The following is a 23,485-nucleotide window of genomic DNA, read 5'->3' as shown; positions in this document are numbered from 1 at the left end:
TTTCCTTGCAGTCTTCACTTTTCTCTGCTTCGGGATCATTAACAGAAAGGTGAACTGAGCCTGTCATTCACTCTGTTTGAAACTTTTTCTTTTTAAATTCTATGGTATTTTGTTTTTTAATAAGCATTGTAATCTCATATTTTGATGCAAATTCTTTGTTTCCCCAGTTTATTTCTTCTGGCAAATGATCTACTAAACAATCTGAAATAATTAGGTGAACAATTTGACAAAAAGGTGAGCACAGCACCTGGCTCACAATGGGTGCCCCCAGAACTTCAGAACAAGTTCTAATGCTCTATGCAGTCTGCATTGGTAAGTAAACCTTTTTTTTTTTTTTTTTTTTTTTTTTTCAAAATTCAGAATCCATGTCATTGATACATACACTATATGGATAAAGTATGGAAAAATATTCAGACATGTTGAATTCAGGTGTTTCTTTTCTAACAGGGATTGGGGCTACAAAATAGTTCTGATAGTTTCATATTTTTTTTAAATATTTTTTTGATACCACTGAATTGTATTGGTTAGTTTAGTCTCAATTGTTATCCTTCCTTCCAAAATGCCTCAGATATGGTTTTTATTTAACTTCTTTCAATATTGACTGTGTTTATTATTATTTATATTATAAATATATTATATTATTATTATTTTTTCATCTGTGACTGATTTTTTTTTTTTTTTGAGTAAGTTAAACTTTAAGGGAATATTGATGTTTGTAAAATTTTTTGACATATCATGGCTACAGTTCGTAAGATGTCCTGTTAACTTTGATTTGAGATATAAACATCAATAGTTCCCGAATGTTTAATGAGAGATTTTTCTTCCTCAGTCAGATGTGAAGGAAGTAGATGCTTAGCTGTGGTAGAAAATTATTATTTACAGTCAGAGAATGAAAAATGTTTTCGAGATTTAGAAGTAGAACATTTAAAATCATAGTAATTACTGAAAAAAAGGTTACTTGTGGTGGAAAATTATTATTTACAGTCAGAGCACTTAAAATTTAAAAATAAATAAATAAATAAAATACTATTCATGGATTTAAAAAAACAAAAACAAAATCAATGTTGAGAGAAATTACGTTAAAACCATCTCTGAGGCATTTTGGAAACAAAGATAATTTAAACCAAACTAATCAATGCAATGCAATGATATTTAAAACTATATTATCACATTTTGTCATTACTGTTCTGTAGCCCAGACCCCTGTTAGAAAAGAAACACCTGAATTCAACGTGTCCCAATACTTTTGTCCATATAGTGTATGATAAACATGAAAATATTTTTATACATATATATTTTATGTTTGTATTCCTCTAGTATTTATAATAACACCGATCACAGCAAATGTAAGTCTACTTGCTTTTATAGTTATACTACACATTACCACACCGTATTACACATCATTTCCTATATTTTGAAAATAATAACTATGTGTCCTAATTTTTATTTCAGGGAAATACAACTGCAGGTAAAGAGATAAATTTCACTTTTAAAACATTGTTGGTTAAGGTTTATACAACACAGAAATGTTAAATGTATTTTTTGTGAAATGAACAAAAATGATGAATAATGACCATTGTTACCTTTTATGAAATCTTTTTTTTTTTTTTTTTTTTTTTTAAATATTTGAAGGGCCAACTCAAAATGGGTCAGTATTAAACTCTTATGTCACTGGTTCATTAAATACAGTATAATTATTTACTTAAAATGTTCGAGAGTTAATATTGGTTCCTGTGTTGTTGTTTTTCTTTAAATCATTTCAGTCTGAGAAATGGTACCCAAGAAACCTGTCCTGATGTAAATCTACAGAATGCCACTCACAGAGTAAGACCTGTGGAAATCATTGTGCAAACACACTGATGGGCTTAATGTTTCAAAGTCACCACAAAGCAGTGCTGATAAAGGACGCCCCCTAGTGTTCAATTGCCAGAATTAATCTATGCAAGGCGTGTTGACATTTTTCTGTGCTCTACAAATCCATGTACCCATGCTCTTCCTAGATATCTGCAGCTGTTGATACTCTGGCAGGGCAAGTATTGTGTAAAAGACGGACCAATGCGAGTTTACCTACAGACAAGTACAGGGAGGTGGAAGAAAACCTCAGGTTGATTGTGGAGTCCACTTTGAAAGTTTTCTTGGATTTGGTAAGTCTAAAAAGTACACACACACACACACACACACACACTGTTAATCACCTGTGGAAAACAATTTAAAATGTATTAAATTATAATGTTAATAATAATCATGAGAAAATTGTTGACAACTTTGTTTTTATAACAGGACACCAATCAGTCTGGAGTCAGTGTTCTGGATGCATTTGGAACACTGGACAGCCTCAGTTTGGGAAATCAAAGTGATGCCACATTCGTCAGACAGTGGTTCACGATAAAGATGGCTCCTCTTTTGCCCCATGTCAATGAAAACTTTCTGACCGAGTTGAGCACTCAGAACTTCAGCTGTGGTTCTTTCCAAGTCTTGTAAGTAAAATGATTTTATTCAGTTTTAATAATACAAATTAAACTGTGAAATCCAACACTTCACACGGGCACACACATACACCAGACTGATCTCATGAAATCGCGTTGTATGTCACGCCAGTTCTTATGGCATTTGGCGTGCTATACATATGCATTTTCACCCTTTTGTGTGTTATTCATTTGATCACGTCAATGATGTCAATGTATATCAAGATCTCCGGTTGACATATCTGTAACCGCTAAACCTAACCCTAACCGCTAGTGATGTGCGGATCAATACTGAAATTGCAACATCTCTGATACCAGATCTTTACTAGGGATGTAACGGTACAGGTTATTCAGTCTGGTACAAATTGCGGTTCTTGAGTCACGGTTCACGGTTCGGATGCAGAGGCTGGCTGAAGCACCGAAACATAACTGGGAGCTGATGGAGAGCCTTAAGGCTAATTTGTGTTCCTCTACGTATGTAAATAGGTTAGTCCGTTTCTAACATTGTCATGCGCCACTGCCTTCATACTTTCCTGTGTCCTGTACGTTGGAATGAGTGTTTCTCAATCAATCCACCAGAGGGCGTCACTCTTAATTTCCAGACTGGCCGAATACCAAGAAGAGGAGTAAAGTTTTTTGAGAAGAAGAAAGTCAATAATAACAAACATGGTTACAACAGAGGAGGTTTTACTAATGTGGATACTAATGATAATAGTGAGAAGAGTAGTTGGAAGTAGAAGGTCTGTGCTCTGCGTACGACTCGAGCCGGGGTCCAACGCTTATGTCTCACGGCTCGTGCCGCGTCCAGCTCGGACCTGGCTCGCTGCACCCGGCTCACACCGCTTCTTCCGCCTCGGACTGGGGTCCACCATGCCACTGGGGCAGGGGCTCACTGTGTCCATCTCCACACATAATGCTATAGCCAGGTGCCGCCTCAGTGGTTGGCCCTTTCATATACGATCGTTATGTTCCAGATCTCATCTACGCATGCGCATTGTAATCTGTCAGAATCTGTCTCATCTACGCATGTGCACTGCATATCTGTCAGAATATGTCAGAATGGCGGCTCATACAAAGCAGAAGAAACGAACCAGCAGGAATGTATTCATGCGAACAGTAGCAATAAGTGCATATTCATTGTGTTCTTTCACATTTTAACTTTTATTAATTGAAATATTTTGAAGCAAGCAACCATACAACCTGTTATATAAGCATTCAGTGCAAGTCGGGGGCAGGGCAGTTGTCAGTCAGGGAATTCCCTGGGCTCTCCCGATTCAATCAGGATCTGTAACTCTGCAGCACGGGATTGGTGAAACAGGTCATTTACTTTATGTTCACTAAAATGTACTCAGAGTAAGCCAGAAATGACCTTACCTTTTCTGTAGAATATATGTGAAAAAGTTATAATGTGAAAGAATACAATGAATGTGCACTTATCGCTACTGTTCGTATGAAAATATTCCTTTTTTAGGGACCGAGCCAGGAGAGCAAGTCCACTCACTGTGTGAGTGGACTTGCTCTCTTCTGGCTGTCTTGCCAGAAGGCAAGGCCCCTATTGTTTTTCATTCATTTTTTTAAAATTATTTTTCCGCTGCCACTTTGAACTGGATTTTGAATCCCTAAACATGCTCAAAAACTCACCAAATTTGGCATGCATGTCTGGTCTGGCAAAAAATGTGATAAAATGTAAACATTAACCCCATAGGTGCTCTCTAGCGCCATCTATGTCAAAAAACATGGAAACCGCCATAGCGGCCAGCAGGAATGTCTGAGAGACATGAAACCAATGCCAAAATGTTCGTTACATTGAGCACTACGGATGTTTGGGTAGATGTCAAAGAGCTATCTCCAACAGGAAGTTGGCAAATTGCCTTTCAAAGTAAAACCCTCAAATTAAAACTAGTCTGAGGCCGTTTGTCATATTGGCTTCTAAATAGCACTGAAAGATAGAGTAAACCCTTCTCAAAAAACTGTATGTTATATATCCATACATTCAGAAAACTCACCCCAACTCTCCTGTGCAAAAATTTTTGAGATATTGTTGATATATTTGTACAATTTCAAGTCACTCAAACGGATTCTGTCTGTCACACACACATATACATACACACACAGTAGGCTTTTAAAAATAAAAGCCTCATTAAAAGGTGATGGTGGTTTCAGCAGAGGGGCGCAGGTGTTCTGTAGGGATGAAAGGAGGATGGACGCCAAAGGGTAGGGGCTGGTGTTGGGACGGAGAGGTGTGAGTGGAGCAGAGGTGTTGACAGTCACGAGAGGTGGAACACATGGGAGGCGGAATGCATGGGAGGCGGGATGCACTGTGCGAGGTCCCGTGCAATGCTACTTGCAGCTTTATTTATTTATTTATTTTTTTGACGTTGCAAAAAACTTTTTTTTTTTATTTAACTTGTGAAAAATTACAAACTCTCAATGAGGACAATAACATAGTAATACAAATGAACATAAATAAAATAAAGTACAAAAATCATTTGCATATGTAGGGCAAGAACAAAAAAATACATTCAAATACAATACAGTGCAAATAATCAGGCAATTTAAAATAAAGTAAAGGAGCAGAGATGCGCATGAATATATTCCTGCCTGTTCGTTTCTTCCGCTTCATACTAGCTGCCATTCTGAATTATTCTGACAGATATGCAATGCGCATGCGTAGATGAGATCTAGAACATAATGACCGTATATGAAAGGGCATACCACAGCGCCGCCTCCGGCTCCAACCAATGACTGTGGAATTCTGTAAGTCAGTCATCTTGCAAAGCTCCGATATAAAAGTGAGCTGTCCAGAAATGTCATTTTCAAATGACAAATGAGCCTTACCGTGGTATATGCTCATACCGAACTGTGAGGGGCATTAGGATTTGTACCGTTGCACCCCTTAATCTTTACACTCTAGAATTGAATTCACAAATCAAATTTTCGATACTTTCAATACTTCGGTCATTTGAGGTAATGTTTATCAGGAACACAGTGGAAAGTAGCTAAACTATTGGGATCTTGTCCAAATGATACAATTGGTGGGAACTACTTCTTCCTCCACCTGGATAAATGTGTACTAAGTCAAGCATCTCAGTCAGTCAACTCTGACTCAGTCTATTCTGAGCAAAAAATGGAAACGACTAAAGGGGAAAAAGTAAATATGCTATTGTTCATTAAAAACTTGTGAATGAGGGAAAATGTAAATATTGGATGTTTTTGTTGAAGTGTTGCATGTTCAGTATTTTCATGTTTCATGTTAACATGTTTGTATAACGTGAATTAATATGCAAGTTTTCATTTCTATAATAGTTCTTAATAATTAAACAATAATTACTCTCATGTCTTGTATTATTATTGAAGATATAATTTGAAATACACTATTTTGTTTTATTATTTAGGTTTTAGATTTTTGGGTCATAGGCCTATATGATGACTATGAAAAAATGACAAACTGCATTTTAAACTAATTGTTTACAAGTATTGATAGGATAAGTGGATTAACATTTTACATCAGTAGATGGCGATGGTCGACAGCAGATGTTTGGGTCTTTATGGGTTAAAATAGTTAAAGCAAAACAATGGAAAAGCCTTATACAAATGAATCACTAAGAAACTGACCACTGTGAATGTGAAAGATGGTAAAGAGAAATAAATGGACAAGACTTATACTTAAACTTATACTGGTGAACCAAACCAACTGTCAATTAAATTGTGAATTAAAAACCAAATAAAATCACATTTTCATGTGTTGATTCATTAAGTCATTTGAGCTATTGATTCTGAAAGAATGATGTGACTCCATGTTATAGGATCAAGGCTATGAGTCATACAATGGAGAATTTGACAAAAATGGGAAGAATATTAACCTACACAAACTTCATTCGGGTCTACCTTGCACGGACAAATTTGCCAGGTAAGTAAATGAGAAATTTTATTTTTCTTTTTGATTTGACTTTACCAGGTATTGAATTAATATATGAATATATGTGTAAAATGCTTTATGAATGAAAATGCATCGGACTGCCTGTTATTCTCTCATACTAAAAAATATTTTAATCTGGAAAAAAATCAATGGGTATGTCACATAAAATAATGTGCATAACATACATTTATAACAGTTGGGACCATTTTTTCCTAACATATTGAGATTTTGTTGAAAACTATATTAACATAAAAAAAGGATGAATCTCATTGGAAGTAAAATGATTTCCAGAACCTGGATGCATTGAGAATGTAAAAGGAACTAAAGAATGGCTAGAGAAAAACCTTGGACAATTTTCAATCTTTGCCAGTCTTGAGGATCTGAAGACACTAAACAAAAATTTCAATGGAGTAAGTAAAATATATGATCAAAAAATCTCAGTAAAGACTGGAAAAAACTGAAAATACACAACACAGTGGAAATAAAAAAATATTTGTGCTGCAGAGTGAGGTTGTGGACGCCCTGACAACAAGCCAACAGGCTGAGTTGATCCTGGATCCGGAGAGTGGCGCTTTGGAAGATCCAACCATTGTGAAGGCGGTGTTTGGAAAACTGGCAGCGTCTAATGATACCGACGACCTCAGAGCGTTTTTCCAGGCCTTCTCAGACACTGCCAAGCAGGTGAATCCTTAAGTCCACGATTATCATACTTATCACGGAACTGGCTGACAATTAGGCCACGCCCAACAAATTTCCTGGGCTCAATCAAATTTCAGCAAAAGTCAGCAAGGGGACAAGAGGTGACTCAAAATGCTATAGCTGTGATAGAAACGATCGCACGAAATATCAGCGAGCTCATCCTCATGTTGTGCATTGATCTGAGAAAGGCAAAATACCCTCCCGGACTAAATCCTGAACCCTTTCCCTTTCAGAGAAATATCACCTTCATCGAAAACGCAGAAGTAAGAGGCACCATCTTGAACTTGACCTTGACAGCGCTTGCTCCTGAACTTGCAGGCTTTGAGCCTGAAGACTGGGGCGTGTGGTGCCAGGTCTACTTGGTTCCTGTTTTGGCCAGCTTCCGCCCCAGCTTCGTGGCCCTGATTCCAAGAAATATCAGCTGTGAATCCTACACAGAAATGTAAGCAAAAACATCTTTGAAGGAAAGAGCTAGTTTGGGTGTTGAATGGCATAAACCAAGACAAGTCACCAAAAAATGACCGCTTTTCCTCCGTCAGTGTCACCGGTCTTCGGCAAAGTGCGCAATCCCTGCCGCTGTCTGAGACGACCGACGTGAGGGCAAGCGTGCAGTCACTGGAGGAGAATTTCCCACGTGCGTGGCAAGACACTCTGCTGACAAACTTTTTCAGAAAAGTAGATTACAACTACTGCCGCGATAGCTGTACTGACGTTGTGCTTTTGTTTCACTCCTACTCTGGTATAGGTTGCTCGATTCCGGACTCATTTGTGGTAAGAGAATTCATTTGAGGGTATTGCATGGATATACAGTTTCAATTGCAGTTTACGGGGAACCCTTTTGGCACATAAAAGTAGTTGAGTGTGCCTCCTTTAAGTATCTTAAGGTTTGTCAGGCTTTGCCGCAAGACTAACACTTATGCTTTGCTCTTTCTCAGTGTAAAGACACTGCAGTGGATGGTAAGTTTAGAGCATGAGATGTCTGAAATGTGATATCAACAATGTGTTCTGAAGGCACACGTTTTCATGTACGAATATTGTCTTTTCACAGAGGCTCTCATCTGTCCTGAGGGTGATAGGTAGGTGAATCACTGTTTTGAGTAGCGGCAGCGATAGCAGGACTTGCAGCACAATAGGAGGCCGGCTCTTAACATGTCTCGTTGTTGTTTGCCTCAGATCGCAGCTGGAACAAATCCTGTCTACCGGCCAGTCATCTGGGGCCGTGTGCAACTTTACCATCCTGGAGCATGCCTGCTCCTCGGTGAGCTTGCCTTATTTAAACTATAAATGATTGGGCCATTGTTGCAGGACCACAGTGAAAGACATTTCCGTAAGCTCTGAGAGCCATTCTCTTTCTTTGGTTTTCTCCTTTCTTCCAAGGCTTCAAATCTCACAGCCAGCAACCTGGCGGCACTGTTGGAATGCTCGACAGAAAGCCCATCGACATACCCAGTGGAGGTCTGGAAGCTTTTATTCCAGAAAGCTTCTTCTGTACTCGACCAGGCTCTTGAACTATTCTCTGCCATGGTAAAGGCTGTATTACCATTCCAGAAAACTGGTGCCTCTGAGTAGAGTTTGCATCAAGCTAAACTAAAGGATTGTTTTTTTGCTTTTCTTTTTTGTTTTGCTTTTGTTTGTTTTTTTCTTTTGTGTTCCTAGGCCACCAACACCAGCAAGCCATCCCTGTCACAGGCTCTTGAGGCTCTTGGAGAAGTGAGCATTGACAAGTTCAACCAGACGCAACTGCAAAATGAGACCTTTGTCGGGAGATTCTTCCAGGGAAAGATTCTACCGTTTTTGGCCTCTCCATCCGCCAACTTCCTCTTCTGCCTGAGCACCAAGGATTTCAGCTGCTCTGCCTACCGGAGAAGGTAAGCAAATTTGGTATATGCTGCTCCAGCTCATAAGAGGACTGCAGAAAAAAACGCCCAGGGTTTTGTAACGGATGTCTAAAACCTACTCTTCCATTTTAGCATCCAGGTGTTCAGTCAGCAAAGGCCACTCATGGACAGAGAAGGACAGAGGGCAGTCTTCACCTATTTCATCCAGCCATTCCTTTCCAGAAACGATTCATCAGGTAAAGGCAGGCGCTAATGTTTGATTTGACAGTAGTTGCAGTAGTATATATTGGTAACTCCCTGCCCATGCCCCCCCGCCACATTTTCTTTGCAGATCCTGGCTGCGTCTCATTTTACCCAAGCAGTAGAGAGTGGCTGGAGGCCAACTTGGGCGGCTTCTCTGGTTTTGCCACCCTGCAGGATTTGCAAGCCCTAAATCCCAATTTCTCCGGCGTAAGTGACAATTGCAATTGTAGAATTCATCTCCCAGCTTGAAACATGCACCGGCACTTTTGCGGTTGTGGCTGTTTGATTTCATCCTGATTTCCTTGCGTAGGTGGATTCCTTGTCAGAGCTGACTCCTACCCAGGTAGCACAGCTGACGCTGACCTCAGGGGCCTTGAATGACACAGGGCTGGTTGACCGTGTGTTTGACCGGCTTGAGGATGGCGACGCTGTAGACAACATGGACAAATTCTTCTCAGAGCTGACAGCTGACGGAATGGTAGGCTGCTCCTCAGCACGCGTTGAAGAGAGTCTGTCTCTGGCTTTCAATCAGTCGTAGTATTTACATAAGTAAATACGTGTGTTTGTGACTTGTTTATTACCAGTGTGAAACGTGCCTGTCGTTCATATCTTCTGCTGTCATCCTTTGACAGGTGCCCAGTTTTCAACGTCCTGCAAAAGACCGTGCAATGGAACGGGCCTTTACCATCCTCCAAGGCAGATTCCCTGGCTTCCGGCGAGACGACTGGATTAAGTGGTTTACCCTAAGACTGACTGTTGTCCTCTCAAGTCTCACGCCAGAGATGCTGGAGAACACAACCGCACACCTAAACTGCACAAACTACCGTGTCGTGTGAGTTGCAGGGTTCCAGCAAAACCACTTGATTGCTGTACAGTAAGCAATGTTACGGTAGCTGTTTGCTGAGAATGTTTGTATCCCCCCCCTCCGGCAGTGTGCAAGGATTGGCCATGGTTTTCTCTGACATACCTTCACCTACACGACCACAAATGGCAGATGTTTTGCTGCGCTACCTGAAGAACTCCGCCAGTGTCATTAATACACCAGGTAAGGCTGACACAGTAAACTGTGCCCTTAGCATCCGTGGACTCGCCCAAGGACTTGAAATTGTAACAAAATGCCTCGACACTGCACTGAGCAGAACGCCCACACCTGACTTGTTGCTTGCGCAACACAAAAAGAAGGTTATGCAGAATATATGCACGAATAGATGCACACAGATATAGGTGTATGGGCTTGCTAAGTTGTAGGGACGCTAATATCATTTCATGCACCTTAGTTTGCAGGCAAGGGATTCTGAGTGATGCTGAATGGGTGGAAGAAAACACCGGTCCATTCTCTGAGTTCATAACATACTCTGAGCTTAAATTCTTCAACATCTCCGGGGTAAGTACCACATTTCACCGCCACTCTGCCCTGAAAGCGACAGCGCCATGTTCGCAACTGGAAAGTCTGCACATAGAGGCGGACTTTGTATGTGAAAAGCAAGAAGCAGATCATGTGTCTGCTCTTTTTGCACCGTCACACAGGTGGAGGTTGTGGACGCCCTGACAACAAGCCAACAGGCTGAGTTGATCCTGGATCCGGAGAGTGGCGCTTTGGAAGATCCAACCATTGTGAAGGCGGTGTTTGGAAAACTGGCAGCGTCTAATGATACCGACGACCTCAGAGCGTTTTTCCAGGCCTTCTCAGACACTGCCAAGCAGGTGAATCCTTAAGTCCACGATTATCATACTTGTCACGGAACTGGCTGACAATTAGGCCACGCCCAACCAATTTCCTGGGCTCAATCGAATTTTAGCAAAAGTCAGCAAGGGGACAAGAGGTGACTCAAAATGCTATAGCTGTGATAGAAACGATCGCACGAAATATCAGCGAGCTCATCCTCATGTTGTGCATTGATCTGAGAAAGGCAAAATACCCTCCCGGACTAAATCCTGAACCCTTTCCCTTTCAGAGAAATATCACCTTCATCGAAAACGCAGAAGTAAGAGGCACCATCTTGAACTTGACCTTGACAGCGCTTGCTCCTGAACTTGCAGGCTTTGAGCCTGAAGACTGGGGCGTGTGGTGCCAGGTCTACTTGGTTCCTGTTTTGGCCAGCTTCCGCCCCAGCTTCGTGGCCCTGATTCCAAGAAATATCAGCTGTGAATCCTACACAGAAATGTAAGCAAAAACATCTTTGAAGGAAAGAGCTAGTTTGGGTGTTGAATGGCGTAAACCAAGACAAGTCACCAAAAAATGACCGCTTTTCCTCCGTCAGTGTCACCGGTCTTCGGCAAAGTGCGCAATCCCTGCCGCTGTCTGAGACGACCGACGTGAGGGCAAGCGTGCAGTCACTGGAGGAGAATTTCCCACGTGCGTGGCAAGACACTCTGCTGACAAACTTTTTCAGAAAAGTAGATTACAACTACTGCCGCGATAGCTGTACTGACGTTGTGCTTTTGTTTCACTCCTACTCTGGTATAGGTTGCTCGATTCCGGACTCATTTGTGGTAAGAGAATTCATTTGAGGGTATTGCATGGATATACAGTTTCAATTGCAGTTTACGGGGAACCCTTTTGGCACATAAAAGTAGTTGAGTGTGCCTCCTTTAAGTATCTTAAGGTTTGTCAGGCTTTGCCGCAAGACTAACACTTATGCTTTGCTCTTTCTCAGTGTAAAGACACTGCAGTGGATGGTAAGTTTAGAGCATGAGATGTCTGAAATGTGATATCAACAATGTGTTCTGAAGGCACACGTTTTCATGTACGAATATTGTCTTTTCACAGAGGCTCTCATCTGTCCTGAGGGTGATAGGTAGGTGAATCACTGTTTTGAGTAGCGGCAGCGATAGCAGGACTTGCAGCACAATAGGAGGCCGGCTCTAAACATGTCTCGTTGTTGTTTGCCTCAGATCGCAGCTGGAACAAATCCTGTCTACCGGCCAGTCATCTGGGGCCGTGTGCAACTTTACCATCCTGGAGCATGCCTGCTCCTCGGTGAGCTTGCCTTATTTAAACTATAAATGATTGGGCCATTGTTGCAGGACCACAGTGAAAGACATTTCCGTAAGCTCTGAGAGCCATTCTCTTTCTTTGGTTTTCTCCTTTCTTCCAAGGCTTCAAATCTCACAGCCAGCAACCTGGCGGCACTGTTGGAATGCTCGACAGAAAGCCCATCGACATACCCAGTGGAGGTCTGGAAGCTTTTATTCCAGAAAGCTTCTTCTGTACTCGACCAGGCTCTTGAACTATTCTCTGCCATGGTAAAGGCTGTATTACCATTCCAGAAAACTGGTGCCTCTGAGTAGAGTTTGCATCAAGCTAAACTAAAGGATTGCTTTTTTGCTTTTCTTTTTTGTTTTGCTTTTGTTTGTTTTTTTCTTTTGTGTTCCTAGGCCACCAACACCAGCAAGCCATCCCTGTCACAGGCTCTTGAGGCTCTTGGAGAAGTGAGCATTGACAAGTTCAACCAGACGCAACTGCAAAATGAGACCTTTGTCGGGAGATTCTTCCAGGGAAAGATTCTACCGTTTTTGGCCTCTCCATCCGCCAACTTCCTCTTCTGCCTGAGCACCAAGGATTTCAGCTGCTCTGCCTACCGGAGAAGGTAAGCAAATTTGGTATATGCTGCTCCAGCTCATAAGAGGACTGCAGAAAAAAACGCCCAGGGTTTTGTAACAGATGTCTAAAACCTACTCTTCCATTTTAGCATCCAGGTGTTCAGTCAGCAAAGGCCACTCATGGACAGAGAAGGACAGAGGGCAGTCTTCACCTATTTCATCCAGCCATTCCTTTCCAGAAACGATTCATCAGGTAAAGGCAGGCGCTAATGTTTGATTTGACAGTAGTTGCAGTAGTATATATTGGTAACTCCCTGCCCATGCCCATGCCCCCCGCCACATTTTCTTTGCAGATCCTGGCTGCGTCTCATTTTACCCAAGCAGTAGAGAGTGGCTGGAGGCCAACTTGGGCGGCTTCTCTGGTTTTGCCACCCTGCAGGATTTGCAAGCCCTAAATCCCAATTTCTCCGGCGTAAGTGACAATTGCAATTGTAGAATTCATCTCCCAGCTTGAAACATGCACCGGCACTTTTGCGGTTGTGGCTGTTTGATTTCATCCTGATTTCCTTGCGTAGGTGGATTCCTTGTCAGAGCTGACTCCTACCCAGGTGGCACAGCTGACGCTGACCTCAGGGGCCTTGAATGACACAGGGCTGGTTGACCGTGTGTTTGACCGGCTTGAGGATGGCGACGCTGTAGACAACATGGACAAATTCTTCTCAGAGCTGACAGCTGACGGAATGGTAGGCTGCTCCTCAGCACGCGTTGAAGAGAGTCTGTCTCTGGCTTTCAATCAGTCGTAGTATTTACATAAGTAAATACGTGTGTTTGTGACTTGTTTATTACCAGTGTGAAACGTGCCTGTCGTTCATATCTTCTGCTGTCATCCTTTGACAGGTGCCCAGTTTTCAACGTCCTGCAAAAGACCGTGCAATGGAACGGGCCTTTACCATCCTCCAAGGCAGATTCCCTGGCTTCCGGCGAGACGACTGGATTAAGTGGTTTACCCTAAGACTGACTGTTGTCCTCTCAAGTCTCACGCCAGAGATGCTGGAGAACACAACCGCACACCTAAACTGCACAAACTACCGTGTCGTGTGAGTTGCAGGGTTCCAGCAAAACCACTTGATTGCTGTACAGTAAGCAATGTTACGGTAGCTGTTTGCTGAGAATGTTTGTATCCCCCCCCTCCGGCAGTGTGCAAGGATTGGCCATGGTTTTCTCTGACATACCTTCACCTACACGACCACAAATGGCAGATGTTTTGCTGCGCTACCTGAAGAACTCCGCCAGTGTCATTAATACACCAGGTAAGGCTGACACAGTAAACTGTGCCCTTAGCATCGGTGGACTCGCCCAAGGACTTGAAATTGTAACAAAATGCCTCGACACTGCACTGAGCAGAACGCCCACACCTGACTTGTTGCTTGCGCAACACAAAAAGAAGGTTATGCAGAATAGATGCAAAAATAGATGCACACAGATATAGGTGTATGGGCTTGCAAAGTTGTAGGGATGCTAATATCGTTTCATGCACCTTAGTTTGCAGGCAAGGGATTCTGACTGATGCTGAATGGGTGGAAGAAAACACCGGTCCATTCTCTGAGTTCATAACATACTCTGAGCTTAAATTCTTCAACATCTCCGGGGTAAGTACCACATTTCACCGCCACTCTGCCCTGAAAGCGACAGCGCCATGTTCGCAACTGGAAAGTCTGCACATAGAGGCGGACTTTGTATGTGAAAAGCAAGAAGCAGATCATGTGTCTGCTCTTTTTGCACCGTCACACAGGTGGAGGTTGTGGACGCCCTGACAACAAGCCAACAGGCTGAGTTGATCCTGGATCCGGAGAGTGGCGCTTTGGAAGATCCAACCATTGTGAAGGCGGTGTTTGGAAAACTGGCAGCGTCTAATGATACCGACGACCTCAGAGCGTTTTTCCAGGCCTTCTCAGACACTGCCAAGCAGGTGAATCCTTAAGTCCACGATTATCATACTTATCACGGAACTGGCTGACAATTAGGCCACGCCCAACAAATTTCCTGGGCTCAATCGAATTTCAGCAAAAGTCAGCAAGGGGACAAGAGGTGACTCAAAATGCTATAGCTGTGATAGAAACGATCGCACGAAATATCAGCGAGCTCATCCTCATGTTGTGCATTGATCTGAGAAAGGCAAAATACCCTCCCGGACTAAATCCTGAACCCTTTCCCTTTCAGAGAAATATCACCTTCATCGAAAACGCAGAAGTAAGAGGCACCATCTTGAACTTGACCTTGACAGCGCTTGCTCCTGAACTTGCAGGCTTTGAGCCTGAAGACTGTGGCGTGTGGTGCCAGGTCTACTTGGTTCCTGTTTTGGCCAGCTTCCGCCCCAGCTTCGTGGCCCTGATTCCAAGAAATATCAGCTGTGAATCCTACACAGAAATGTAAGCAAAACATCTTTGAAGGAAAGAGCTAGTTTGGGTGTTGAATGGCGTAAACCAAGACAAGTCACCAAAAAATGACCGCTTTTCCTCCGTCAGTGTCACCGGTCTTCGGCAAAGTGCGCAATCCCTGCCGCTGTCTGAGACGACCGACGTGAGGGCAAGCGTGCAGTCACTGGAGGAGAATTTCCCACGTGCGTGGCAAGACACTCTGCTGACAAACTTTTTCAGAAAAGTAGATTACAACTACTGCCGCGATAGCTGTACTGACGTTGTGCTTTTGTTTCACTCCTACTCTGGTATAGGTTGCTCGATTCCGGACTCATTTGTGGTAAGAGAATTCATTTGAGGGTATTGCATGGATATACAGTTTCAATTGCAGTTTACGGGGAACCCTTTTGGCACATAAAAGTAGTTGAGTGTGCCTCCTTTAAGTATCTTAAGGTTTGTCAGGCTTTGCCGCAAGACTAACACTTATGCTTTGCTCTTTCTCAGTGTAAAGACACTGCAGTGGATGGTAAGTTTAGAGCATGAGATGTCTGAAATGTGATATCAACAATGTGTTCTGAAGGCACACGTTTTCATGTACGAATATTGTCTTTTCACAGAGGCTCTCATCTGTCCTGAGGGTGATAGGTAGGTGAATCACTGTTTTGAGTAGCGGCAGCGATAGCAGGACTTGCAGCACAATAGGAGGCCGGCTCTAAACATGTCTCGTTGTTGTTTGCCTCAGATCGCAGCTGGAACAAATCCTGTCTACCGGCCAGTCATCTGGGGCCGTGTGCAACTTTACCATCCTGGAGCATGCCTGCTCCTCGGTGAGCTTGCCTTATTTAAACTATAAATGATTGGGCCATTGTTGCAGGACCACAGTGAAAGACATTTCCGTAAGCTCTGAGAGCCATTCTCTTTCTTTGGTTTTCTCCTTTCTTCCAAGGCTTCAAATCTCACAGCCAGCAACCTGGCGGCACTGTTGGAATGCTCGACAGAAAGCCCATCGACATACCCAGTGGAGGTCTGGAAGCTTTTATTCCAGAAAGCTTCTTCTGTACTCGACCAGGCTCTTGAACTATTCTCTGCCATGGTAAAGGCTGTATTACCATTCCAGAAAACTGGTGCCTCTGAGTAGAGTTTGCATCAAGCTAAACTAAAGGATTGCTTTTTTGCTTTTCTTTTTTGTTTTGCTTTTGTTTGTTTTTTTCTTTTGTGTTCCTAGGCCACCAACACCAGCAAGCCATCCCTGTCACAGGCTCTTGAGGCTCTTGGAGAAGTGAGCATTGACAAGTTCAACCAGACGCAACTGCAAAATGAGACCTTTGTCGGGAGATTCTTCCAGGGAAAGATTCTACCGTTTTTGGCCTCTCCATCCGCCAACTTCCTCTTCTGCCTGAGCACCAAGGATTTCAGCTGCTCTGCCTACCGGAGAAGGTAAGCAAATTTGGTATATGCTGCTCCAGCTCATAAGAGGACTGCAGAAAAAAACGCCCAGGGTTTTGTAACGGATGTCTAAAACCTACTCTTCCATTTTAGCATCCAGGTGTTCAGTCAGCAAAGGCCACTCATGGACAGAGAAGGACAGAGGGCAGTCTTCACCTATTTCATCCAGCCATTCCTTTCCAGAAACGATTCATCAGGTAAAGGCAGGCGCTAATGTTTGATTTGACAGTAGTTGCAGTAGTATATATTGGTAACTCCCTGCCCATGCCCATGCCCCCCCGCCACATTTTCTTTGCAGATCCTGGCTGCGTCTCATTTTACCCAAGCAGTAGAGAGTGGCTGGAGGCCAACTTGGGCGGCTTCTCTGGTTTTGCCACCCTGCAGGATTTGCAAGCCCTAAATCCCAATTTCTCCGGCGTAAGTGACAATTGCAATTGTAGAATTCATCTCCCAGCTTGAAACATGCACCGGCACTTTTGCGGTTGTGGCTGTTTGATTTCATCCTGATTTCCTTGCGTAGGTGGATTCCTTGTCAGAGCTGACTCCTACCCAGGTGGCACAGCTGACGCTGACCTCAGGGGCCTTGAATGACACAGGGCTGGTTGACCGTGTGTTTGACCGGCTTGAGGATGGCGACGCTGTAGACAACATGGACAAATTCTTCTCAGAGCTGACAGCTGACGGAATGGTAGGCTGCTCCTCAGCACGCGTTGAAGAGAGTCTGTCTCTGGCTTTCAATCAGTCGTAGTATTTACATAAGTAAATACGTGTGTTTGTGACTTGTTTATTACCAGTGTGAAACGTGCCTGTCGTTCATATCTTCTGCTGTCATCCTTTGACAGGTGCCCAGTTTTCAACGTCCTGCAAAAGACCGTGCAATGGAACGGGCCTTTACCATCCTCCAAGGCAGATTCCCTGGCTTCCGGCGAGACGACTGGATTAAGTGGTTTACCCTAAGACTGACTGTTGTCCTCTCAAGTCTCACGCCAGAGATGCTGGAGAACACAACCGCACACCTAAACTGCACAAACTACCGTGTCGTGTGAGTTGCAGGGTTCCAGCAAAACCACTTGATTGCTGTACAGTAAGCAATGTTACGGTAGCTGTTTGCTGAGAATGTTTGTATCCCCCCCCTCCGGCAGTGTGCAAGGATTGGCCATGGTTTTCTCTGACATACCTTCACCTACACGACCACAAATGGCAGATGTTTTGCTGCGCTACCTGAAGAACTCCGCCAGTGTCATTAATACACCAGGTAAGGCTGACACAGTAAACTGTGCCCTTAGCATCCGTGGACTCGCCCAAGGACTTGAAATTGTAACAAAATGCCTCGACACTGCACTGAGCAGAACGCCCACACCTGACTTGTTGCTTGCGCAACACAAAAAGAAGGTTATGCAGAATATATGCAAAAATAGATGCACACAGATATAGGTGTATGGGCTTGCAAAGTTGTAGGGATGCTAATATCGTTTCATGCACCTTAGTTTGCAGGCAAGGGATTCTGAGTGATGCTGAATGGGTGGAAGAAAACACCGGTCCATTCTCTGAGTTCATAACATACTCTGAGCTTAAATTCTTCAACATCTCCGGGGTAAGTACCACATTTCACCGCCACTCTGCCCTGAAAGCGACAGCGCCATGTTCGCAACTGGAAAGTCTGCACATAGAGGCGGACTTTGTATGTGAAAAGCAAGAAGCAGATCATGTGTCTGCTCTTTTTGCACCGTCACACAGGTGGAGGTTGTGGACGCCCTGACAACAAGCCAACAGGCTGAGTTGATCCTGGATCCGGAGAGTGGCGCTTTGGAAGATCCAACCATTGTGAAGGCGGTGTTTGGAAAACTGGCAGCGTCTAATGATACCGACGACCTCAGAGCGTTTTTCCAGGCCTTCTCAGACACTGCCAAGCAGGTGAATCCTTAAGTCCACGATTATCATACTTATCACGGAACTGGCTGACAATTAGGCCACGCCCAACAAATTTCCTGGGCTCAATCGAATTTCAGCAAAAGTCAGCAAGGGGACAAGAGGTGACTCAAAATGCTATAGCTGTGATAGAAACGATCGCACGAAATATCAGCGAGCTCATCCTCATGTTGTGCATTGATCTGAGAAAGGCAAAATACCCTCCCGGACTAAATCCTGAACCCTTTCCCTTTCAGAGAAATATCACCTTCATCGAAAACGCAGAAGTAAGAGGCACCATCTTGAACTTGACCTTGACAGCGCTTGCTCCTGAACTTGCAGGCTTTGAGCCTGAAGACTGGGGCGTGTGGTGCCAGGTCTACTTGGTTCCTGTTTTGGCCAGCTTCCGCCCCAGCTTCGTGGCCCTGATTCCAAGAAATATCAGCTGTGAATCCTACACAGAAATGTAAGCAAAAACATCTTTGAAGGAAAGAGCTAGTTTGGGTGTTGAATGGCGGTAAACCAAGACAAGTCACCAAAAAATGACCGCTTTTCCTCCGTCAGTGTCACCGGTCTTCGGCAAAGTGCGCAATCCCTGCCGCTGTCTGAGACGACCGACGTGAGGGCAAGCGTGCAGTCACTGGAGGAGAATTTCCCACGTGCGTGGCAAGACACTCTGCTGACAAACTTTTTCAGAAAAGTAGATTACAACTACTGCCGCGATAGCTGTACTGACGTTGTGCTTTTGTTTCACTCCTACTCTGGTATAGGTTGCTCGATTCCGGACTCATTTGTGGTAAGAGAATTCATTTGAGGGTATTGCATGGATATACAGTTTCAATTGCAGTTTACGGGGAACCCTTTTGGCACATAAAAGTAGTTGAGTGTGCCTCCTTTAAGTATCTTAAGGTTTGTCAGGCTTTGCCGCAAGACTAACACTTATGCTTTGCTCTTTCTCAGTGTAAAGACACTGCAGTGGATGGTAAGTTTAGAGCATGAGATGTCTGAAATGTGATATCAACAATGTGTTCTGAAGGCACACGTTTTCATGTACGAATATTGTCTTTTCACAGAGGCTCTCATCTGTCCTGAGGGTGATAGGTAGGTGAATCACTGTTTGAGTAGCGGCAGCGATAGCAGGACTTGCAGCACAATAGGAGGCCGGCTCTAAACATGTCTCGTTGTTGTTTGCCTCAGATCGCAGCTGGAACAAATCCTGTCTACCGGCCAGTCATCTGGGGCCGTGTGCAACTTTACCATCCTGGAGCATGCCTGCTCCTCGGTGAGCTTGCCTTATTTAAACTATAAATGATTGGGCCATTGTTGCAGGACCACAGTGAAAGACATTTCCGTAAGCTCTGAGAGCCATTCTCTTTCTTTGGTTTTCTCCTTTCTTCCAAGGCTTCAAATCTCACAGCCAGCAACCTGGCGGCACTGTTGGAATGCTCGACAGAAAGCCCATCGACATACCCAGTGGAGGTCTGGAAGCTTTTATTCCAGAAAGCTTCTTCTGTACTCGACCAGGCTCTTGAACTATTCTCTGCCATGGTAAAGGCTGTATTACCATTCCAGAAAACTGGTGCCTCTGAGTAGAGTTTGCATCAAGCTAAACTAAAGGATTGCTTTTTTGCTTTTCTTTTTTGTTTTGCTTTTGTTTGTTTTTTTCTTTTGTGTTCCTAGGCCACCAACACCAGCAAGCCATCCCTGTCACAGGCTCTTGAGGCTCTTGGAGAAGTGAGCATTGACAAGTTCAACCAGACGCAACTGCAAAATGAGACCTTTGTCGGGAGATTCTTCCAGGGAAAGATTCTACCGTTTTTGGCCTCTCCATCCGCCAACTTCCTCTTCTGCCTGAGCACCAAGGATTTCAGCTGCTCTGCCTACCGGAGAAGGTAAGCAAATTTGGTATATGCTGCTCCAGCTCATAAGAGGACTGCAGAAAAAAACGCCCAGGGTTTTGTAACGGATGTCTAAAACCTACTCTTCCATTTTAGCATCCAGGTGTTCAGTCAGCAAAGGCCACTCATGGACAGAGAAGGACAGAGGGCAGTCTTCACCTATTTCATCCAGCCATTCCTTTCCAGAAACGATTCATCAGGTAAAGGCAGGCGCTAATGTTTGATTTGACAGTAGTTGCAGTAGTATATATTGGTAACTCCCTGCCCATGCCCCCCCCGCCACATTTTCTTTGCAGATCCTGGCTGCGTCTCATTTTACCCAAGCAGTAGAGAGTGGCTGGAGGCCAACTTGGGCGGCTTCTCTGGTTTTGCCACCCTGCAGGATTTGCAAGCCCTAAATCCCAATTTCTCCGGCGTAAGTGACAATTGCAATTGTAGAATTCATCTCCCAGCTTGAAACATGCACCGGCACTTTTGCGGTTGTGGCTGTTTGATTTCATCCTGATTTCCTTGCGTAGGTGGATTCCTTGTCAGAGCTGACTCCTACCCAGGTGGCACAGCTGACGCTGACCTCAGGGGCCTTGAATGACACAGGGCTGGTTGACCGTGTGTTTGACCGGCTTGAGGATGGCGACGCTGTAGACAACATGGACAAATTCTTCTCAGAGCTGACAGCTGACGGAATGGTAGGCTGCTCCTCAGCACGCGTTGAAGAGAGTCTGTCTCTGGCTTTCAATCAGTCGTAGTATTTACATAAGTAAATACGTGTGTTTGTGACTTGTTTATTACCAGTGTGAAACGTGCCTGTCGTTCATATCTTCTGCTGTCATCCTTTGACAGGTGCCCAGTTTTCAACGTCCTGCAAAAGACCGTGCAATGGAACGGGCCTTTACCATCCTCCAAGGCAGATTCCCTGGCTTCCGGCGAGACGACTGGATTAAGTGGTTTACCCTAAGACTGACTGTTGTCCTCTCAAGTCTCACGCCAGAGATGCTGGAGAACACAACCGCACACCTAAACTGCACAAACTACCGTGTCGTGTGAGTTGCAGGGTTCCAGCAAAACCACTTGATTGCTGTACAGTAAGCAATGTTACGGTAGCTGTTTGCTGAGAATGTTTGTATCCCCCCCCTCCGGCAGTGTGCAAGGATTGGCCATGGTTTTCTCTGACATACCTTCACCTACACGACCACAAATGGCAGATGTTTTGCTGCGCTACCTGAAGAACTCCGCCAGTGTCATTAATACACCAGGTAAGGCTGACACAGTAACTGTGCCCTTAGCATCCGTGGACTCGCCCAAGGACTTGAAATTGTAACAAAATGCCTCGACACTGCACTGAGCAGAACGCCCACACCTGACTTGTTGCTTGCGCAACACAAAAAGAAGGTTATGCAGAATATATGCAAAATAGATGCACACAGATATAGGTGTATGGGCTTGCTAAAGTTGTAGGGATGCTAATATCGTTTCATGCACCTTAGTTTGCAGGCAAGGGATTCTGAGTGATGCTGAATGGGTGGAAGAAAACACCGGTCCATTCTCTGAGTTCATAACATACTCTGAGCTTAAATTCTTCAACATCTCCGGGGTAAGTACCACATTTCACCGCCACTCTGCCCTGAAAGCGACAGCGCCATGTTCGCAACTGGAAAGTCTGCACATAGAGGCGGACTTTGTATGTGAAAAGCAAGAAGCAGATCATGTGTCTGCTCTTTTTGCACCGTCACACAGGTGGAGGTTGTGGACGCCCTGACAACAAGCCAACAGGCTGAGTTGATCCTGGATCCGGAGAGTGGCGCTTTGGAAGATCCAACCATTGTGAAGGCGGTGTTTGGAAAACTGGCAGCGTCTAATGATACCGACGACCTCAGAGCGTTTTTCCAGGCCTTCTCAGACACTGCCAAGCAGGTGAATCCTTAAGTCCACGATTATCATACTTATCACGGAACTGGCTGACAATTAGGCCACGCCCAACAAATTTCCTGGGCTCAATCGAATTTCAGCAAAAGTCAGCAAGGGGACAAGAGGTGACTCAAAATGCTATAGCTGTGATAGAAACGATCGCACGAAATATCAGCGAGCTCATCCTCATGTTGTGCATTGATCTGAGAAAGGCAAAATACCCTCCCGGACTAAATCCTGAACCCTTTCCCTTTCAGAGAAATATCACCTTCATCGAAAACGCAGAAGTAAGAGGCACCATCTTGAACTTGACCTTGACAGCGCTTGCTCCTGAACTTGCAGGCTTTGAGCCTGAAGACTGGGGCGTGTGGTGCCAGGTCTACTTGGTTCCTGTTTTGGCCAGCTTCCGCCCCAGCTTCGTGGCCCTGATTCCAAGAAATATCAGCTGTGAATCCTACACAGAAATGTAAGCAAAAACATCTTTGAAGGAAAGAGCTAGTTTGGGTGTTGAATGGCGTAAACCAAGACAAGTCACCAAAAAATGACCGCTTTTCCTCCGTCAGTGTCACCGGTCTTCGGCAAAGTGCGCAATCCCTGCCGCTGTCTGAGACGACCGACGTGAGGGCAAGCGTGCAGTCACTGGAGGAGAATTTCCCACGTGCGTGGCAAGACACTCTGCTGACAAACTTTTTCAGAAAAGTAGATTACAACTACTGCCGCGATAGCTGTACTGACGTTGTGCTTTTGTTTCACTCCTACTCTGGTATAGGTTGCTCGATTCCGGACTCATTTGTGGTAAGAGAATTCATTTGAGGGTATTGCATGGATATACAGTTTCAATTGCAGTTTACGGGGAACCCTTTTGGCACATAAAAGTAGTTGAGTGTGCCTCCTTTAAGTATCTTAAGGTTTGTCAGGCTTTGCCGCAAGACTAACACTTATGCTTTGCTCTTTCTCAGTGTAAAGACACTGCAGTGGATGGTAAGTTTAGAGCATGAGATGTCTGAAATGTGATATCAACAATGTGTTCTGAAGGCACACGTTTTCATGTACGAATATTGTCTTTTCACAGAGGCTCTCATCTGTCCTGAGGGTGATAGGTAGGTGAATCACTGTTTTGAGTAGCGGCAGCGATAGCAGGACTTGCAGCACAATAGGAGGCCGGCTCTAAACATGTCTCGTTGTGTTTGCCTCAGATCGCAGCT

The 23,485-nt window shown here is 44.2% G+C and overlaps 1 protein-coding gene and 1 long non-coding RNA gene across 2 annotated transcripts in view; both read left to right on the top strand.

Moving 5' to 3' along the window:
• Positions 1 to 1,332, top strand: LOC115413503 (uncharacterized). Its single transcript, XR_003934471.1, has 3 exons — positions 1 to 49; positions 168 to 312; positions 1,317 to 1,332. It is a non-coding gene; the product is annotated as an uncharacterized LOC115413503 (long non-coding RNA).
• A 300-nt stretch (positions 1,333 to 1,632) lies between these two features.
• Positions 1,633 to 23,485, top strand: part of LOC115413494 (uncharacterized) — a 73,052-nt gene continuing 51,199 nt past the window's right edge. The window contains exons 1-70 of the mRNA XM_030126368.1: positions 1,633 to 1,647; positions 1,763 to 1,823; positions 2,000 to 2,143; positions 2,280 to 2,476; positions 6,271 to 6,374; positions 6,675 to 6,793; positions 6,888 to 7,064; positions 7,316 to 7,524; positions 7,622 to 7,716; positions 7,828 to 7,853; positions 8,018 to 8,039; positions 8,131 to 8,158; positions 8,256 to 8,340; positions 8,460 to 8,606; positions 8,739 to 8,950; positions 9,053 to 9,156; positions 9,252 to 9,370; positions 9,474 to 9,641; positions 9,796 to 9,995; positions 10,096 to 10,208; positions 10,441 to 10,547; positions 10,691 to 10,867; positions 11,119 to 11,327; positions 11,425 to 11,519; positions 11,631 to 11,656; positions 11,821 to 11,842; positions 11,934 to 11,961; positions 12,059 to 12,143; positions 12,263 to 12,409; positions 12,542 to 12,753; positions 12,856 to 12,959; positions 13,060 to 13,178; positions 13,282 to 13,449; positions 13,604 to 13,803; positions 13,904 to 14,016; positions 14,249 to 14,355; positions 14,499 to 14,675; positions 14,927 to 15,135; positions 15,232 to 15,326; positions 15,438 to 15,463; positions 15,628 to 15,649; positions 15,741 to 15,768; positions 15,866 to 15,950; positions 16,070 to 16,216; positions 16,349 to 16,560; positions 16,663 to 16,766; positions 16,868 to 16,986; positions 17,090 to 17,257; positions 17,412 to 17,611; positions 17,712 to 17,824; positions 18,057 to 18,163; positions 18,307 to 18,483; positions 18,735 to 18,943; positions 19,042 to 19,136; positions 19,248 to 19,273; positions 19,438 to 19,459; positions 19,551 to 19,578; positions 19,675 to 19,759; positions 19,879 to 20,025; positions 20,158 to 20,369; positions 20,472 to 20,575; positions 20,672 to 20,790; positions 20,894 to 21,061; positions 21,216 to 21,415; positions 21,516 to 21,628; positions 21,860 to 21,966; positions 22,110 to 22,286; positions 22,538 to 22,746; positions 22,844 to 22,938; positions 23,050 to 23,075. Of these exons, the coding sequence (XP_029982228.1) occupies positions 2,391 to 2,476; positions 6,271 to 6,374; positions 6,675 to 6,793; positions 6,888 to 7,064; positions 7,316 to 7,524; positions 7,622 to 7,716; positions 7,828 to 7,853; positions 8,018 to 8,039; positions 8,131 to 8,158; positions 8,256 to 8,340; positions 8,460 to 8,606; positions 8,739 to 8,950; positions 9,053 to 9,156; positions 9,252 to 9,370; positions 9,474 to 9,641; positions 9,796 to 9,995; positions 10,096 to 10,208; positions 10,441 to 10,547; positions 10,691 to 10,867; positions 11,119 to 11,327; positions 11,425 to 11,519; positions 11,631 to 11,656; positions 11,821 to 11,842; positions 11,934 to 11,961; positions 12,059 to 12,143; positions 12,263 to 12,409; positions 12,542 to 12,753; positions 12,856 to 12,959; positions 13,060 to 13,178; positions 13,282 to 13,449; positions 13,604 to 13,803; positions 13,904 to 14,016; positions 14,249 to 14,355; positions 14,499 to 14,675; positions 14,927 to 15,135; positions 15,232 to 15,326; positions 15,438 to 15,463; positions 15,628 to 15,649; positions 15,741 to 15,768; positions 15,866 to 15,950; positions 16,070 to 16,216; positions 16,349 to 16,560; positions 16,663 to 16,766; positions 16,868 to 16,986; positions 17,090 to 17,257; positions 17,412 to 17,611; positions 17,712 to 17,824; positions 18,057 to 18,163; positions 18,307 to 18,483; positions 18,735 to 18,943; positions 19,042 to 19,136; positions 19,248 to 19,273; positions 19,438 to 19,459; positions 19,551 to 19,578; positions 19,675 to 19,759; positions 19,879 to 20,025; positions 20,158 to 20,369; positions 20,472 to 20,575; positions 20,672 to 20,790; positions 20,894 to 21,061; positions 21,216 to 21,415; positions 21,516 to 21,628; positions 21,860 to 21,966; positions 22,110 to 22,286; positions 22,538 to 22,746; positions 22,844 to 22,938; positions 23,050 to 23,075 (8,064 nt within the window). The 5' untranslated portion in view covers positions 1,633 to 1,647; positions 1,763 to 1,823; positions 2,000 to 2,143; positions 2,280 to 2,390. The remainder of the gene's footprint in view (positions 1,648 to 1,762; positions 1,824 to 1,999; positions 2,144 to 2,279; positions 2,477 to 6,270; positions 6,375 to 6,674; positions 6,794 to 6,887; positions 7,065 to 7,315; positions 7,525 to 7,621; positions 7,717 to 7,827; positions 7,854 to 8,017; positions 8,040 to 8,130; positions 8,159 to 8,255; positions 8,341 to 8,459; positions 8,607 to 8,738; positions 8,951 to 9,052; positions 9,157 to 9,251; positions 9,371 to 9,473; positions 9,642 to 9,795; positions 9,996 to 10,095; positions 10,209 to 10,440; positions 10,548 to 10,690; positions 10,868 to 11,118; positions 11,328 to 11,424; positions 11,520 to 11,630; positions 11,657 to 11,820; positions 11,843 to 11,933; positions 11,962 to 12,058; positions 12,144 to 12,262; positions 12,410 to 12,541; positions 12,754 to 12,855; positions 12,960 to 13,059; positions 13,179 to 13,281; positions 13,450 to 13,603; positions 13,804 to 13,903; positions 14,017 to 14,248; positions 14,356 to 14,498; positions 14,676 to 14,926; positions 15,136 to 15,231; positions 15,327 to 15,437; positions 15,464 to 15,627; positions 15,650 to 15,740; positions 15,769 to 15,865; positions 15,951 to 16,069; positions 16,217 to 16,348; positions 16,561 to 16,662; positions 16,767 to 16,867; positions 16,987 to 17,089; positions 17,258 to 17,411; positions 17,612 to 17,711; positions 17,825 to 18,056; positions 18,164 to 18,306; positions 18,484 to 18,734; positions 18,944 to 19,041; positions 19,137 to 19,247; positions 19,274 to 19,437; positions 19,460 to 19,550; positions 19,579 to 19,674; positions 19,760 to 19,878; positions 20,026 to 20,157; positions 20,370 to 20,471; positions 20,576 to 20,671; positions 20,791 to 20,893; positions 21,062 to 21,215; positions 21,416 to 21,515; positions 21,629 to 21,859; positions 21,967 to 22,109; positions 22,287 to 22,537; positions 22,747 to 22,843; positions 22,939 to 23,049; positions 23,076 to 23,485) is intronic.

This window comes from Sphaeramia orbicularis, chromosome 22 (genome assembly GCF_902148855.1).
Source record: "Sphaeramia orbicularis chromosome 22, fSphaOr1.1, whole genome shotgun sequence".
Classification (NCBI taxonomy): Eukaryota; Metazoa; Chordata; class Actinopteri; order Kurtiformes; family Apogonidae; genus Sphaeramia; species Sphaeramia orbicularis.
Note: the sequence above shows the minus strand (reverse complement) of the source record. Positions and strands in the feature narration are given on the sequence as shown.